The 18,774-nt window shown below is 35.9% G+C and overlaps 1 protein-coding gene across 1 annotated transcript; it reads right to left on the minus strand.

The window, feature by feature from the left end:
* Nucleotides 1-799: 799 nt before the first annotated feature.
* Nucleotides 800-10,048, minus strand: LOC118578129 (tear acid lipase-like protein). The gene is made up of 9 exons (XM_036178805.1): nucleotides 9,950-10,048; nucleotides 9,618-9,735; nucleotides 9,038-9,236; nucleotides 7,178-7,287; nucleotides 6,050-6,186; nucleotides 5,222-5,365; nucleotides 3,703-3,774; nucleotides 1,663-1,734; nucleotides 800-1,033 (listed from the first exon to the last, which is right to left on the minus strand). The coding sequence occupies exons 1-9, from the start codon at nucleotides 10,046-10,048 to the stop codon at nucleotides 800-802; spliced, it is 1,185 nt and encodes a 394-aa protein (XP_036034698.1).
* Nucleotides 10,049-18,774: the final 8,726 nt, after the last annotated feature.

Here is an 18,774-nt window from a genome sequence, read left to right on the forward strand (position 1 = left end):
GGGAGAGAGACAGACACACAGGACAGCCACCACGGGAGGGCCTGGATCCTTATCCCCTGGTCGGCCCCTCCTGCCTCTTCTAAAGGACTTTTTACAGGAACGCCAAGGGGTGGAGCCTAAGACTTCCCCAGCACAGCAGACCCTCCAAACACCTGGTCACGCACATGGTCAAGCCATCCTCTAATGTAGCTCTGCTGGGTAAAGAGAGCTCAGATCTCACTAGGGAATCTTTGTGGCCTCCACAGACTAGTGAATAAAACTTCTTGTGAGGGGACTGGGGGGGAGTGTTAGGGGGGAAGGAGAAGGGAAGGGGAGATCTCTAATTGGTGTGTAAAATGAAAAAAATTCTTAATAAGAAAAAGAAAAAAAAAAAGGCTTGTGGATTCTAAGGAAGACTAATTTAATTGCTCTTACAGAGTCTTGGTCCTAATGTGTGAAACATTTTACAGTCTGCTCTCCAGACAGCATACTATCTGATATCACACTATTGGCCTGGCCTCTTCCTGCATCAGGGTTTTAGGATTTTATTACCTCAAATAAAAAAGAGGCCTTCTCTTCAAGAATGCGCATGTCAAACTATTTTTAAAAACTTACATCAATTAAGAAACAGTCACAAAATGATTTATTTTCTCAATGTTCATAATATTTCACTAATACAAATGATTTATAAATGAAGTAATAGCTTAAAAATAATAGATAAGAAGAAAAGTGTCAAGAAAAATGATATTTGCACTTACAAAAGCAAGAAACTTTCAGAAGGGTTTGAAAAACATTTGAAAACTAAAGCAAAATTTCAGTCTCACTTAGATTCATCAATAAGTTTTAAAATTTCCTCAGAAACCTCATGATTAGCATTTATTCCCACTATAAAATCAAGATGACTAAATTCAGGAATAATTTTATCGTAAATAAAGTTAGAGATTTTGGATTTCAAATTTGCAACATCTTTTGGATCAGCCAAAAAGTCATTTCCACCACTCCACAAGGCAGTTTGAACATTCATGGCTTCCACATTGTATAACGGAGGAGTTGTCTAATGGAAAATAATAAAGAGCTTAACAGAAAAATGTAATACTATTGATGAGTTATTCTCTTTCTTGACAGGCTAATAATAGTGATGTGCTTCTTATGTCCATAAAAATTACTGATGATCTCAGCCTTTGTCAGGAAATAATTTAACTTTATTTTTTATATATTTATTTACTTTAGTTTTGGTCACAGCTACTTTCTAACTTTTCTGTTCCATCCTAGTCTGAATTCTTCTTGTCAGAATCCTCTGCTGTCAGCATTCTTAATTCTGAGGTTACCAGGATGTGTCACCTCACAAAGACTGTAGTGGACTGTTACTCAGTTTTGAAATCATGTAAGTCCTATATCCTCTGAACCTTGGTTCTTTACATGTGAAATGACTATATGATTAAATGATAAATCCCATATAATTTTGTGACATTAAAATGACATAATAGATACGATATTGTTTTTCACAGTATTAACTTATAAATGATAACACTATTTGTTTTTAGTCCTCTGAAAGTTCTGTGCAGTCCACCTTCCTAAGAAAAATAAATGTGCCCATATTCAAAAGAGGGCTTTCGTTAGATTTCTTATACTGTATGCTTTTTGTAAGGGTCATATCATTTAAAACTGGATAAAAAGACTTACCTGATTGTAGTGTAGCATATTTAGAGCTGGACTTCCCCAATTATAAGCCTTAAATATCCCTTCATTAATTGCCTTAAATAAAGATAAAACATACTATTACTTACAAAGGCTTATATTATAATAGAATCAGAAGTTATTGAGGTTATTTATTTATTTATTTATTGAGACAGGGTTTCTCTGTGTAGCTTTGCACCTTTCCTGGAACTCACTTGGTAGCCCAGGCTGGCCTTGAACTCACAGAGATCCGCCTGGCTCTGCCTCCCGAGTGCTGGGATTAAAGGCATGTGCTACCACTGACTGGCAAGTTATTGAGTTTTATTACCTCATTTTACAATAATGACACATTGGCTCTGATTAAGCCCAGTACATTTTCTGTCTTAATGGTATGTACTGTCTGATCAATGGTTACTAAATTATAGTCCTAGAAAATTACACACTATATGAATATTTATAAGAAGACCATCAAAAACATAAACTTACTTTTATAACACCTCAAATAAAATATACTTTGCGAACATTTTAATATTATTTAAAATGTATCATTTCATACATACTCCACAGCCGGAAAAGCTCATAAGAAGATGACAATATATCATCCATGAAAGAAAAAGCTTAATTACCTAAGTATGCAAAATTGATGCATAATTTTATGCTATATTTAGTTTTACTAGTATGTAGTAAATCTCAACTTATAAATATTTTAATTATAAAATGTTTTTAATTACAAGAATCTGAATTAATGCTTATTAGAAAATTCAATCATATGAAATCTCAAATTACTACTTGTAAAAGTTTCTTTACTGCTCTATAATTCAAATGAATTCAAAATATACTTCAGTGTTAGTGGGTTATTATTTGCATTAATATTTTATATGTAACAAAATTTGTATTCTTTGTATATAATTTCATTTAAATAGTTGTTCTGTAAAATTACATAAGAATTTTCAAAAATATTAAAATAGGTGTTGCCTAATCTCTGTATCTAAATGTAGAAAAAATAAGAATTATAGTGATCAAAAGTAAGTAACATAAACAAACTGGAAATGTTAAAGAGAGTTGCAGAATCTGGAATAGGATTTTGTCAGCAATGCATTGTAAAGAGGCATTTCTTAGGATGTGACACATACTGATTTATTGATAATGGGCTAATAGAATAAAATTTGCCATGTCAGTGAAGACAAATTTTATGCAAAGGTTATGTTTATTTATAGGATTTAAAAAGTGTATGTTAGAACATAATTAAGAAATCCTTATAAGATGGTTTGCTCCCTATATGCAGGTACCAGTTTACCTCCTGTCAAATGACACTAGTATGAAGACCTCCTTCTATGTAGAGTGTCTTCACAGTCACACGGGATTCTTCTGAATAAGTAGATAGAAGAGCTATCACACTTTACTCATAGACCTTAAGGGCATCTACAGTTCTCATCTTGCACCAATCTGTAAAATTAATTACTAAAACTAGTGCTAATTTGACATAAAATGTTTGTATATAGATTTACCTCTTGGAATAGAAAGCCATTTTCTTTGAGAATAAAATGATACAACTATTGTGCTTTTATCACATTTTCCTACAAAGGTCCTATTTACTGATATACTCCTTTTAATGTAACAAAAGGGATGTGTGGTGATATATTGTGTACCCCAATAAAAGTTTACCTGGGGTTCAGAGGACAGAGCCAGCCACTAAATTAGATATAGAGGTCAGGCAGTGGTAGCACACACCTTTAATCCCAGAAAGTACTATGGCAGGACACAGAAAGGTATACAAAGCATGAGGAAACAAGAATTTACTCTCTTTAGACTGAGGATTTCATAGAGGTAAGAACTTGTGACTGGCTTGCTCTGCTTCTCTGATATTTTATCTTTTACCCCAATATCTGGCTCCAGATTTTCTCTTAATAAGACCTTTTAAGATTCTTGTTGCAGGGATGTAATACCCTGACCACAAAGCCAACTGGAGAGAGATTTTCTGAAACTTATAAAGGAGGAGAATTTCAAAAGCAGAAGAAAAGAAAGACATATTTTAAAAAATTGTACCTGAGCATAATGTAGAAGAGTTTGAACTGATGTTCCTGCTAGACTGTGTGTTATATACACATCAATGCGGCTCTGGAAGAAAGTCAGACACCACATATATTTGTCAGTATTTAGTTTCCTTCCACAGAAACAGACTTTTCAAAAATACCGAGACGGTATTGCTCCCATAAAAACATGTCTTCAAGGGCTGGAGGAAGGGCTAAGTGGTTATGAGTATTTGCTGTTCTTGCAAAGGATCCATATTCAATTTCTCAGCATTTATATGGTTGCTCACAACTGTCCATGGCTCTAGTTCCTGGGTATTCAATGACCCTATGTGCACCAAATGGTGCACAGATATACATGCACACAGAACACTCATACAGTATATCTCCAATCAGTTTCCAAGGAAAGACTGGACTTTGACCATGGTGGAGAATCTAAATATTCTTGTTTTGATTTTAAACATTTTTTGAAATTATAATACAATTACATGATTTCCCCCTTTCTTGGTTCTCTAACCCCTACCATATACCCCTGCTTTGCTCCCTCTCACATTCATTACCTCTATCTTCCTTAATTGATATTACATATTCCTAAATATATAAATACAATCTTCTCAAGTCACATAACATTACTTGTATGCCTGTGACTTCATGGCTCACCACTGAGTTTTATTAAGTAGATTTCATGCACAAACCAGTGGTTGAATGTGAGCTTCTCAAGAGAGTTGAGTCTAATTTTATTTATTTATTTATTTATTTATTTATTTATTTATTTATTTATATATTTATTTATTCATTCATTCATTCATTCATTCATTCATTCATTCTTCTCTTATGTATTATATCCTGGCTAAATTCCCTCCTTTCCTCCTAGTACAATCCCTGACATCTCCTTCCCACCAGATCTACGCCTCCTGTTTCCTTTCAGAAAAGGGAAGGCCTCCCAGGGATATCAGCCAAACAGGACAGATCAAGGCAACAAGACTAAGCACCTCCCCTCATATTAAGGCTGGATGAAGCAACCCAAACTCTAGTTGTCTTAAGAATCACTATAAACATGTATTTTGTGGATTTTGATGTCAAATTGTTCAAAGAATGTAACATACTATGAAGGCCAAAGATTAAGCATAGTTTAGCTATTAACAAAAATATGAGCCAGTTTATTTACTTGTCTTCTCTTAAAGAATTTTGTTTTCTTAATGATTCATATTTTATATGATAGTCTCCGTGGAAATATCCTTAGTTCTGAAACAGAAGTGTTGAACTGATGATGAGTTACAGATGAGTGACAGCAGATGCATTAAACCAAAGTGAGTAGAAGAAAAAGAAGAAACTCATCCATACATGACACCCAGTTATTCATTTATATGTGGTGTATACCAGATTTTCTATGTGGATAACTTGGGAATTGTATGCAAAGCACATCTTGACTTTAACACAGATCATACTGAATGAATTCAAGATTAATTTCCATATAGACTTGTTATCTCATCTGCATGAAAAAAACAATGAATTTGAAAGAAAACATCACATACCTTATTTAGTTGCCCTGGAGAATATCCACCCAGTGATCCTAATAAAGCAGCACATGCGGTATTGATTACCATAACATTGCATGTGTATCCGGACAGCTTACTGAAAGCAGCAGTGGGTAAAAACTCCTTTTCACCAAAAATGAGCTGAAATTGACAAATTTGAAGAGCAGCTTTTAGTCTGGGAACGTGTTTTGTGTAGTAGAAAGCACAAAGTTTATGGGGAGTGAAAGCCACGAAACAAAGCTATAGCATGTTACCGAAGGGTAGATTGGCTTAGTTTATTATTATGACATCCAGTACATAATTTGAGAAGAAGCATCCTATAAAATGTACTAGACTTTTTTTTTTTTTAAAAAAAAATCAGTTTCAATTGAATACAAACTTCTGAGAATCATGAGCATTATGGTTTGTCAGCAGTGTTTCTGTTTCTACCTTGTAGAGAAGTTACTCAGTGTTAATGACTGGCAGGCTTGCTAAATTAAACAGGATGTGGAAATTTTGGTGTATGCTTATAATATGAAAACAGGTCCACACAAAAAGTTTTAAAAGAGAAAAACTATAAAAACACTGACACTAACATCATTAATGTATGAAATTATCAAAAATGAAAAATTAAGTCAGTGAGAAGCATGTATAGATAGAACAAAAACACAATCATCCTAGAGAAAGTGCATAAGGCAATACTCAGGCTCCCCAAATTTGAGGTGAGAGTCACTGAGGCCATTCAAGTGAGGCTATCCAGGTGAGTGAGCACTGCACTGTGCAGGCAGATCTCTTCTTTAACAAGCTAATTTTGAAGTATGCCACCACTTTGAGTTCACCACACACCTTAAAAGCCTTTGGAGTGAAGTAAGATGGAAGGCGTCCGGTACCTTTGATATATTGAACAGTAGCAACTGGAGCCAGTAAAAAAGATTTTTTAATCTTTTCAGCAAGTTGTTGATTTGTTGCAAATGCCCCCAGAGCTGAAAGAAATAAAAAGAGGTTATTTTGCTTCTGTTCCCTCCTCCTTTAAATTGTCTGGATGGTTAGGCTATTCTACAGAGCTTATGGCTGCTCTTTGTCAGATATTTAAAATTGGCCTTGCAGATTTCCCTTAGCTTGCTTACCAGAGTGCTATGACTTTAGAGTTTTAAATTCCATTCAATTTGCTTCTTTCTCCCTCCCTGTCTGTGAGTTGTTCTGCTTATTATTTACTGGCTGTTGGCTCACATATTTGAGTAGCCAGACTGACCATATTTAAGGATCTGCTCAGCACTCTTTACAAAACAAAAACAAAACAACTCTTCCCTAAATCTTAGAGAAGACACACCCCCAAAAGGTCACGTATTGATTTTATGATCTCTGTCATTTCTGTCCTCACAAGTCCTCCCTGTGTCATGTCTGGCTCACCTGTGCAGGTGAGCACATATCTACAAATCCATCTACTTATCTGTGTACAACCAATTTGTCTATCAGTCATCTATCACACCATGAACTGAACAAATACACGAATTAGAAATACTTCTGTGGCAGTCAGACAGTTGGAACCATCTGTCCTCTGTTACATTTTGTTTGAAAATATATACTTTGTACAGGCTCAAACAATACCAGTAAAAGCTGTTGAGAAATGGCCAAGACAGTACAGCTTAAGAGCTCAGTGAAGCTGGACTCATAAAACTTTTCCTAAGCAGAATTGACACACCAATATTCCACATGTACAATGCCGTATGAGGAATAACACACACTCAGTGAGTCACTAGTCTCAGAAATTCTGGCTAAAGAGAAATTAGAGGTATCTTGCACATGCACTTCATTTAAATATCTTGTGTGTTAGAAACTATAGTTTCAACATTTGATGTTTTAAAAGCAGGTTACAATTGTTATCAGCTGTCAAAAAGCTTGTCTTCATTTTGCAAACAGTTCCAAATTATGCATATATATATTTTTATTCTTCGGGATAAAATTTTAGCATACCGATAAGAGTGCCTTGAGAATGTCCAACATAGTAAATCTGCTTTTGTCCTGTTTTCTTCAGGATGAAATTAATGGTAGCTGGAAGGTCGTATTTTATCATTTCATCATAACTGCATGGAAAAAATGGACAAAATGTGATCCAATTATTAACCAATAAGTAAATAGTTTCTGTTTCAAATGATGTCTTTATTGAGTCTATATGGAGGGAGACATAACTCACAAATTGTATCAATAATCAATTATTCCTTGCATATTTACTATGGCACCACCTTATAAGCATCATTTCTCCATGTCCACAGATTTCTCATGATATATTTCTACAACTGTACACATGGCACAGAATTAAGCTAGTATTGCTTTGTACACAGTGAATAAATAGTTAGACTAATTCAGAGCACCTTTGCTCTAGAGCCAAATTTGTATAATCCTAGGTTCTCCATATGAACATCATATTATTTAAGATTGGGAAGCAAGTCATAAAATCTCCCCCAATCCGAGAGAGAGAGAGAGAGAGAGAGAGAGAGAGAGAGAGAGAGAATGAATGAATGAATGAATGAATGGGAGAGGGAAAGGGAAAGGTTGTTAGAGGTACAATGATGTAAATGTGAAGGAACTTGTTTAAACAAATTGATAAGAATAAACTCCAGGAGATATTCTAGTACTCTGTGACCCAAAGTACTCATATGTACTTTTACCCCCTTGCCTGTTACTCTTTCCAATCACAAAACATCAATAGCATCAGGCTGAGGAGGTAGCTCAATTTTGAAAGCAATTGAGGTCAGAGTTTGATCTGCAGGACCCACCTAAAATAAAATAGTCAGGTATGCTGGTCTGTGCCTGAAATTCCAGCAATGTAGAGGCAGAAATACACATATCATAGGCGTTTGGCTAACAAGCCAGCCTTTTTTACTTAGTGATTTCAAGGCTGGACAGTGTGCCTAAGGAATGACACCTGAATTTGTGCTCTGATCCTCACACAAACACATGGACATGAATATACACATATATTATACACACAAGCATGTATACACACACACACACACATACACACACGCACACACTCACACAAGTCAGGATACACACTCAAAGTAAAAAGTAATGGAGGATGGCTGTATGTGTACTTCTACATTTTCCAAATCATTGTTTTAATGTTTTTTTAAGACTTATTATTTATTTATTTATTTATTTATTTATTTATTTATTTATTTATTTATTATGTATACAGTGTTTTGCCTGCATGTATGCCTGCAGGGCAGAAGAGGGCACCAGATCTCATTACAGATGCTTGAACTCAGGACCTCTGGAAGAGCACCTAGTACTCAACCTCTGAGCCATCTCTCCAGCCATGTTTTAATGTGTAAATATATCAAATTTACTTCAATAAAAAATTATATAAAGACATGGATGAGGCCTGTGAAATGACGCACTGAACAAAGGCACTTTTTACCAAACCAGTTGTCCTGAGTTTAATCACCAGTATTAACGTGGTTGAAGAAGAGAGCCTTGTTTTCTGGCCTCCAAATACACACTGAAGCATTTGTACACACACACACACACGGTGGGGGGGGCAGGGGGGAGAAAAACAGAGAGAGAGGCATAATTCTTAAAATAAGTGGATTGATTAGAAAAACAATTAGTATTTTAAGAGTAACAAAATAGGATTAAAATTAGAATTTTATTATAATTATTAAGCATATTAACCATAATACATAAAGTCCTAAACTATGTCATCCAAATCAATCTTCTAAAATATTACCCCAAGTGAAATGCCTTCAATCTAGTTCCACAAATTCATTCAACCATTAAAATATTTGACATTCTTTTAAGGCAAAAGTAAAGTTACATGGAATTTTTTCCTACCTAAAAGCCCAAAATTCTTTAGAGTTTGGGTCTAGGTACAAGTGTTTCTTTGCCCAGGTATTTCCTCTGCTGTTTCCCATCCATACATCATAACCAGCATCTGCTAGAATGAAGGCCAGACTATTGTCGGGGGGATTGGAAACCCACACACCAGCAGTTGAAAATAAGCCATGCTGACAAAATACTACTATCTTTGGGGCTGCAAAAACAATCATGAAAATGTTTTTACATTAGTGTCTATTGAACATGAAAGCAACAAATTTCAAATAATCACAATGGAACTGAAAAGATTTTGAAGCCACCGAACAGGGATGTGCTAAGAATTCATTTCACTTATGATGTCAGTCAACATTAATCAATATTCAACTGTGCAAAAGAATAGTCTTTCCTACAGGATCTCAGTCTTCATAGTGACAAATGGAAACCAGGCTCCATTAAGTCCCCAACTTTAACTATGGGAGTCAAGGAGGTCCAATTGCTCTTTTGAAATTACTCAATTTGAAGGTAACTATTTAGGAAGTCATTGCTTAGAGTGTCATTTACTCAGGATGCTTCAATATTTACCTCACTCAGATCTTACCTGAACCATTTGTGTTGTTTTTCCCATGAGGAATACGGTTAATTGGGAGGATGTAACCATCTTCAGTCACAACCTCATACTCTTCGCTTGGATAACCCCAGTAGATAATAATCTCACTCTAGGAGAGAAAACACACAGTAATGAGTTTCATGACTTTTTTTAATACTCAGTGGTGTTTCATGATTCTTAAAATAGAATTTCCTCTTGGAATGAAGTCATCACTCCTGGTAAATGTTCAGATTGTAAGAGATACAATGATTCAGAAAAGATGAATGAAATGCATAGAGATAAAGCAAATGTATGTAATTTTATTAGTGATAAGAGTAGCTTACAACGTTCATGTGGGATTCAGGATTCATATTTATTGCAGATAAACAAGATATCTTTCCAAACACATGGACAAGGCACATTGTACTCAGCAGCCACCACATGTTAAACCTGCACGGAAATAGTTATTGTCATGAAGTAGCTAACAGCACAGTATGAACTCAGCTTATAGCAAGTGTATGCCCATATGAAATTGTCTATAACTGAAAGTTTTCATATTATATAATGAGTCTTAGATGGACTGTATATCATTCAAAAAACAGCTTAGATGAAATTCAAATTGACTATACTATTTATAACAGTTGTCTGTCTTTCCCTTAGCTGTTCATAAAAATAAAATATTTCTCACTCATTTGCTAATAAGACATCATTGATGCCTCCTTTGGATTTATCCTGAAGCACCAAGATTAGCATATAATTTGTTTATTAATGACTTTAAAGAGGTTAATTAATTCAGAGCACTTTAGTTTTGGCAGTGGAATGAGGACAGTCAGAAAGGTTAATGAAAAAGATAGCACAGGTGGATAAAAAGAAGCACAGTGAACGAGCTTTCACATGTTGAAGCTTTGAGTACCAAGGAATCTTGTCTGGCCACCACATCTATCTTGGCTTCGTTTCATAACTATGAAAAGCATGTTTATTCCACTAATATTATTAGAATTTCTAAAATACGTGCTTTTTAAAAACACAAACATGAGTAATAAACATCTCTTTTCCATTTCCTATAAGTATTACTTTAAAGTGCTACTCTGTACACATAATTTTAATAATCATATATTTGTCAGTTCAGGTTGATAGAAGAAATGCACCCCACAGATAGTGTCCATGCTCCTGTCTTGAGCATAGGATATGGCTTCTGATCTTTCTTTCACTTAAATGTTTTGTCCAACTCTCTAATATCAAGATGCCAGATAAGCTGGAAAAAGGAAAGACACACATTAGCACAATAATTTTATCAATAAAATCAAGGTTGTAAAGTTCAGCAATCATGTTGCACCAAAGGTCTAAATAATTTCATCTCTTTTTAAATAATGAACCTAAAGTAATACAATACACCAAGTTTAGAGTATCATACTCACTATTTTGATTTCTGTAGTCTGAATGAAAAATTAATTCTCCTTTTTCATCCTGCTCACCATAAATATATCAGCGAATGTATTTTTTGGATGACCTTTTCTAGTAATGAACAGTGCTAACTTTAACAATGAACTCAAGTGTTTGTCAATTAGAAGTCAAATATCACACAGCACTAAAATTTGACATAGTTCCAAAACCTCTACTGAGTTTCCTTAGCTCTGGGATCTTCACATGCCAACACCTTTCTCCATGTCCTAATTCTTAGTGAAGCTTTCTTTAGCTTTTAGCCTGGAGAAGAACTCACTGTGCTGTACCTTCCTCAAAACTGTAATAGTGACCCTTGTTCTTAATGGAATAAATTTGAAAGCTGCTGTATAGAGTTACAAAATGAGTAATCATAAACATTGAGACTTTAAAAAGCATTTTTCCTCTATATATGACTTAAGTACAACATGAGTACAAATTTGGGTGATGGTATTTTCAGAATATAAAAATGACAAAGCATTAAAAGCAAGAATATTGAAGATATTCAGGAACATGTAAAAATTTCAATAGGAAAAAACACACTGCAATCACTGAAAGATTTTGAAAATGTCTGCAAACATATACTCATATTCCCTACAATAAAGTAGAATATCTTGAGGAAATAAATTTCAATGTCTAGCAAAATTTCCCTCAGAAATTTCTATCTCTATATTCCTAGAAAAAGTCTGGCATGTTGATAGCAGGAAATGCACATGCCACTGTTTGACCTGTGCCTCAAGGCCCACGTGCTCGAGGTCGGTGTCCAGAGTTACAGTGCTGACATGGTAGAACCTTTAGGAACTGGAACTTTGTTATTAGGTCAGGAGCACCTCAGCATTACATGGATCAATGCTGAATCTCAGGAGGAGGTCATGTATGGTTGTAAGTGATGTTTCCAAAAGAAATTTGTAGTTAGAGTTTCCCTTCCTGGTCCACAGTCAGGACAAATCTCTCTTACCCACCAGTCCCACAGTCACTCAGATCCAACCAAGAAAGCACACAGAAACTTACATTGTTTAGAAACTGTATGGCTGTGGCAGGCTTCTTGTTATCTGCTTCTTCTATCTTAAATTAACCCATTTCTGTTAGTCTATACTTTGTCACATGGCTTGTGGCTTACCGGTGTCTTTACATGTTGCTTTCCATGGCGGCGGCTGGCGGTGTCTCCTCCAGCCTTCTACTTCCCAGAATTCTCTTCTCTCTTGTCCCGCCTATACTTCCTGCCTAGCCACTGGCCAATCAGAACTTTATTTACACAGAGCGATATCCACAGCACTTCCCCTTTTCTTTTTTTAAGGAAGGTTTTAACTTTTACATAGTACAATTACATATAACAAAACAATCATCAAGCAAGAATTACAGTTACAATATTAAAGAAGATATCCTATCTATCTTATATTTGTGAGTCTAAGGTTTTATATCTAACTTATCTTTTATCATAACTGAGGAAATTATAACTATCTAGCCTTCAACCACATCAAAGACCTCAGAAGGATATAATATTACCTGAGAACCGGGAGAAGGATGCAAGCATTTTTCAGGAGTCTTGCAGGGCAGACAGAGACAGCTGGCAGCCTGGACAGTCACCTAATGTTCCTTTGTAAAGTTGGGGCATTTGTCTTCAGCCTACAGGGCTAGAGTCTCTTGGTCACTTCTCTCAGTGTCCTGTAGAATGTCTGGCAGTTTCCTCTGCGAAGCAGGAACCTGAAGGACCATTTTGTCAAGCAAAGTTTAGTGGTCACCTTTCTATGGGTCCTGCACATCCGGTCGATCAAGCAATCCAGGCAAGAACAGTTTCTTGCCCAAATGGCTGTTTTTGCCAAGGTGAAGATAAATTCCATATGAAGTGTCTTCAATGCCCATCTTCCTCTCTGAAGTAAATTGGTGCTGCCAGGAGCAGACATGTCTCACTGTCCAGAAAGTCTAAATTTTAAAAGTATTTTAAATGCCATATTCTGTAGGTCATTGAAGTATTTGAAGATTACCTATCTATCTGAAATATCTCTGTGTATACCTAGAAGACTTAACTAACATGGCTACGAGTATGATTATCATAGATGACTAATTATTAATCTATTTTTAATTATCTATTTCAATTTAAAATGAGCTATACAAACATACCTTAAACAGGAGTAGAAATATACACACAGTATAACAAAATTAACTTTAAGTTTGTATCAATAGACTAAAATCTATACCAATGTAAAACATTTTAAGTAAGTTGTTGCTCTTTTAGAAGTAAGTTAATTAATCTACCCTCTCATCCTATCATATCTATATCATATCCCCTTTTATCTTTAGATGAGATTTCATTTATAATCAACCTATTTTAAATAAAATAGTGGTTTTTCTCTGTCCCACACCAGAGGGCTCTTCTGATTTGGGACACAAGAAGCTCTTAACCATTTCTTTTTACAATGTGTTTGGGTTTAGAGAAGGAGTGAGCCAATTTCACTCCAAAGACAGCTGGGAATTTGGGTGTAGTTTTTCTTACTACTTCCTGCTGAAGGGGGTCGCTGTATCTTATGGGGACACAATGAAAATTTTAGGATTATGGAGTAATCCATTAGGGTGAACCTCTGAGCCAGTTGCCTTGAAACCATTCTGGATGTTGGATCATCTGGGCCATGGTGTCATTGAGACCTTTCAGGTGGTCTTGGTTGATCAAACCTGATGTATCTTAATCTGGAACAAATCCACAGCCTCTGGCTTTCTGTGGAAACAAAAGCAGAGACTCTTTTCCAAAGCAACATATCCTTATATCCAAATTTTGAAGTCAAGGTACCTTTAAAATTTACATTTTTGTTTATCTCAACAGCTTTTACGATCAAATCTCTTTCTTCAGTTAAAAATCCCAAAGACAAGACAAACCAGATTCTTTGTGTAATATCCATCTTTGTAAGACTGAAACGCTGCTGTGGCTGTTGGCTCCGCCCACCTCAGCTTCCCAACATGGCAGTGGTATAGTTTACTGCCAGCTCTGGGTCTGGAGCCATGTGTACCATCAACTCTCAGAAGCAGTTCTATTAAAGCAGTGCATAGCCCAGAACCCCCCCCCCCCTTTTTTTTTAAACTTGCAAAGGCTAAATCCACCATGCAGCGGAGCAAAGTGCTGCTTGTAGACTCCTCATTCCCACTGCACTGCAGGTCAGACGCACATGCCAGGAACCTGCCATAGTAGCTCAAACTGGTAGGCTGCAGCTAACTTGAGAGAGACAACTAGGAAGCTGTTTTTAGCTCCATTTTAGAATCTGTTTTCTCAGGTTTTAGGTGGAAATTCTTGCCAACACGTTGGGGGCCATTTGTAGTTAGAGTTTCCCTTCCTGGCCCACAGTCAGGACAAATCTCTCTTACCCGCCAGTCCCACAGTCGCTCAGACCCAACCAAGAAATCACACAGAAACTTACATTGTTTAGAAACTGTATGGCCGTGGCAGGCTTCTTTTTATCTACTTCTTCTATCTTAAATTAACCCATTTCTGTTGGTCTATACTTTGTCACATGGCTTGTGGCTTACCGGTGTCTTTACATGTTGCTTTCCATGGCGGTGGCTGGTGGTGTCTCCTCTAGCCTTCTACTTCCCAGAATTCTCTTCTCTCTTGTCCTGCGTATACTTCCTGCCTGGCCACTGGCCAATCAGAAATTTATTTACACAGAGCGATATCCACAGCAGAAATTTTGTCATAAAAGTAAGAGAAAAGCATATCTGGCTCGTCTCCTAGTCTTGCTTTCTAGATGTCCATGTGACCTCTTCTCCCTGTACTTCTGACTTTGTTATGAGCCTGGCATCTTGCATTCCCAGAACTGACACCCACCATGCTCTAAAGTCCTCAGAAGTGTGAGCCACTTGAACTCCTTTTTACAGAGTATGCAGTGCATGATGTTTTGTTTCAGCATCAGAAATTGGGCAAGATCATTGTTCAAATCTATTCTAAATAAAATTTCTCACTTACACTAAACATAGCATAATTACAGCTAGTCATAAACTACATGTGGGGACAAGCTATGGTACATAAAACTGGATAAAACAAAAAAAGTAAAATGTACTAGCTCATGTGAAATACCTACTATTTTTACATTCCTGTGTGAAATATTAAAAGCCTTATCTGCAGGGCAGTCTCTGTACTTCCTAGCTCATCTCTTGGTCCTTCTCTCTTGTTTCTAGTCTCTGGCAATAATAACTTTTAACCTCTTACTCACATGAATGACTTCCAAATTTCTGTTTTGTAAAATCTGCTTCTGCTTGGAGTATTATCCCTCATAACTTTGTCTTCCTTGTTTATTTGTGCTCTCCATTTTGAAGCTGCCTCTTCATTGAAACCTTCACTGACCGTGCAAACAGAGTGCAGATTCTAAGATAGTCTGCTCCACTGTTGCGGTTTAATCTAATTAACATTTGTAAAATGTGAAGTACTCTAACCTATTTGTGAAGTGTTTTTCTATTTTATTCTATAATGTACAGTTTTATGTGGTTCTGTTTTCTCTTTCTTGTTCATTAATACTTCCCAGGTACATAGGAAAAGCACTTGGCCAAATGGGACCACAATACTCGCAGAGTAGAGAACTGGAGGGAGAGTGGTGAATAAAAGGATGAATGGATGTTTAGTCACAGGGAAAATAAATCATTTGCCTTAACTAATTCATTCAGGAGACTACAGTTAAGACATTGGTCTAATCTCTTAATTCCCTGTAGGATAAAGAGAGCCAGCATCAGGAGTTTGATTTTTTTTTATGACAGATATATTTCTTTGGTATACATGCTGTCAATAATTTCTCAGATTATAAGGGAATTGTTATGATAATTGATCTCCACTTCTGCTTTTGTACCTGTGATCTCTACCCCTGGTTTATCCTCTCTATTCATATATTGGGAAGAAATTGATCAAATAAGACATCATCATGGAGAATCTTTATCTGACTTGTAAAAATGATTTATATTCTCTTATTTTCAGAACTTTGAGTTAATATTTAACATTGGATATTCCATCCCATGTTACAAAGAAACTAGCTTGTGGTGGTATTATGTTCCTCGAAATATTGTGTGTTCCCCGAAATAAATTTATCTGGGGTCAGAGAACAGACAGCCACTAGAACAGAACCAGAAATGGTGGCTAGAAAATGGGTCAAAGAAAGCCATAGCAGAAGTTGGGCTGTGGTGGTGCATGCCTTTAATCCCAGCACTTGGGAGGCAGAGCCAGGTGAATCTCTGTGTGTTCAAGGCCACTTTAGAAACAGCTAAGCATGGTGATCCATGCCTTTAATCCCAGAAACCCAGCCTTTAATCCCAGGGAGTGATGCAGAAAGCAGAAAGATATACAGGACGTGAAAACCAGGCACCAGGATTAGTTAAGCATTTAGTTAGTTAAGAATTTGGCTGGTTTAGCATTCAGGCTTTGGAGCAACACAGTTCAGCTGAGAGCCATTGGGATAAGGACACAGAAGCTTTCAGTCTGCGAAAACAAGACCAGCTGAGGAACTGGCAAGGTGAGGGAGCTGTGGCTTGTTCTGCTTCTCTGATCTTCTAGCATTCACCCCAATAACTAGCCTAAGGTTTGTTCTTATTAACAAGTACCTTTAAGATTCCTATTACACTAGCTGATGGTAATTAATTATTCCACTATCACTATTTTATGTTTAATTTAAAAATATCAACAATCCATAGATTCTAATTAAAGTTAAAATGTAGTTGACTGAATTATCTATGCAAGTAATTTTTTATTGTATTACAAATAGTCTATGGAGAAATATTGGAGAACAGAAATAGAGCTGATCATGGCAGCTCAGGATAGCATTCAGGAGGCAGAGACATGAGGATGGCCCATGGGTTCAATGTGGGCTGTACTACGCAGTGAGTACCTAGTCAACCAAGGATATATCCAATCATTCCTGCAAGTAGTCTGTAGAAGACCAAGGGCCTGGCATTACCTGGCCAAACAGTTCATAGAGTTTAGTGTAAAAATCAACCTTTCTTAAGAGAGTTTTTCAATAGTTACAGTTTTTTAGTAGGATTTGACCTTGTCTACATGATAGTACCCATTTCTTACATACATATTTTTCTGTTTTCATACATATTCCTAACCACATAAAACATTAACTTCATATCTATATCTATCTATCTATCTATCTATCTATCTATCTATCTATCTCTATATATAGTCAGTGATTCTCATGTGCTATATGTAGTTATTTATTGATGTTTATGTGGATAAGTTCATTTGTATTGCAAATTGTTGTAATGCACTTTTAAGAGAATAAGAAAGTAACATTAATTCAACATTTCCCATTATAGCAAGCACCAGAAGCGATGCATTTATAAGCCAGCAGTTTCCATGACTCTTTCTAATCTTTGCAATCCTTTTATATTTGTTCCATTATATAGATCATAAATGTTACCTGCCCAAGATGTTGCTCTTTTGGTCTCAATTTACAGATACATGTAGACAAAAACTAATGTCAAAAGGAAATGTTCTTAAAGTTCTACAAGAGAATAGTAAAAGGTTGGAATTAAATGTTATGAACAACAAAGATTAGTTTAAAAATGCTGTCTATTTTTAAAATGTAGCTTTAGAAGGGTAGAAAAGATGAGAGGCAGAGGCAGGCAGATCCCTGAGTTTGAGGTCAGCCTGGACTATAGAGTGAGTTCCAGGACAGTCAGAGTTACACAGAGAAACCCTGTTGGGGATGGGGGGGGGGGGTAAGGGGGGGGGGGGGAGAAAGGGAGAAAGCAAGCAAGCCACAAGCTAGGAAAAAGAAAAATGATTCTTGGGCCCTTCTTTCTCCTACAATAGCCAATTGTTAAGACTCTAGCAAACACAGCTGTCCATCATCTTTTCCAATGTCAGCATTTCATACTAACTTCTCTTGAATCCATTTTTAATATATTATACAGGTTGGGGAGTTATATATACTCTTCAAGCCAATACTGCCCAGACTGTAGATTTGTAAAATAAATTGAAAAATTCATCATTATCCTGTATTCAAGACCAAAGCACATAATGCTAATGTAGGGCTCAGAGGGGAAATCTTGTTCTCCTGCATATTTGAGAAAATGTGAAGTACTTTCAAGAAAATGTAATAAATATCATAATCATAGCCTGCTGACACTAAGGAAAAAGGACCTCATTCGCTCTTTCTTTTATGCAATGATTTACTGGTCTCTGCTGATTCCAGATTGGATCACTGTAGTAAATTATCCATGCTGGTACCTGTGAAAGTAAGCCCTAGGATCCATATTTGTTTTGTGTTCTGCTTAAATCAGCAAGAATGATAAATTTGATGGTGTGAAATTGGAAGTATCAAGGGCTTTCTTTGATGACTGAACAAGGTTTTGTCTCCACCTGTAATTTTTTTGTTACCCTTCTTCACTCTATGTGCTTCATATGTCTAATATTTATTTCAATACAAATTAAATTGTTCTTCCTTCCATCTAGAATGTTATACCTAACATTTTATTGATGTAAAGTCAAATTGTGTAACAAAGTCTTTCTGGATTTTAAAAAAAGAAAGTAACATTAATTTGAAGTCAGTTCATATGATCAAAAAACTAAATGTATTCTACTAGCAACAAAACACTAAAAAGTACTGAAAGAACTGAAAACCAGAGAAATTGAGAAAATTTTCAATTAAGTGAATTGATAACAAGTAAAGGGAAAAATAGACATAAAAGAAATTTAAATTTCTTATTATGTTTTCATCTATGTTCATTTAATTTATAGGACAGGGTATATTTT

The sequence above is a fragment of the Onychomys torridus genome, chromosome 1 (genome assembly GCF_903995425.1).
Source record: "Onychomys torridus chromosome 1, mOncTor1.1, whole genome shotgun sequence".
NCBI lineage: Eukaryota > Metazoa > Chordata > Mammalia > Rodentia > Cricetidae > Onychomys > Onychomys torridus.

Bases quoted from the DNA above. Each gene is read 5' to 3' on its own strand.
- LOC118578129 (XM_036178805.1), bottom strand. From the start codon at position 10,048: ATGTGGTGGCTGCTGAGTACAATGTGCCTTGTCCATGTGTTTGGAAAG. The intron at 9,237-9,617 runs GTAAGATCTGAG...TTGTTTTTGCAG, and splicing joins AAACAACACAAATGGTTCAG to CCCCAAAGATAGTAGTATTT. The intron at 7,288-9,037 runs GTAGGAAAAAAT...TTTTCCATGCAG, and splicing joins AAAGAATTTTGGGCTTTTAG to TTATGATGAAATGATAAAAT.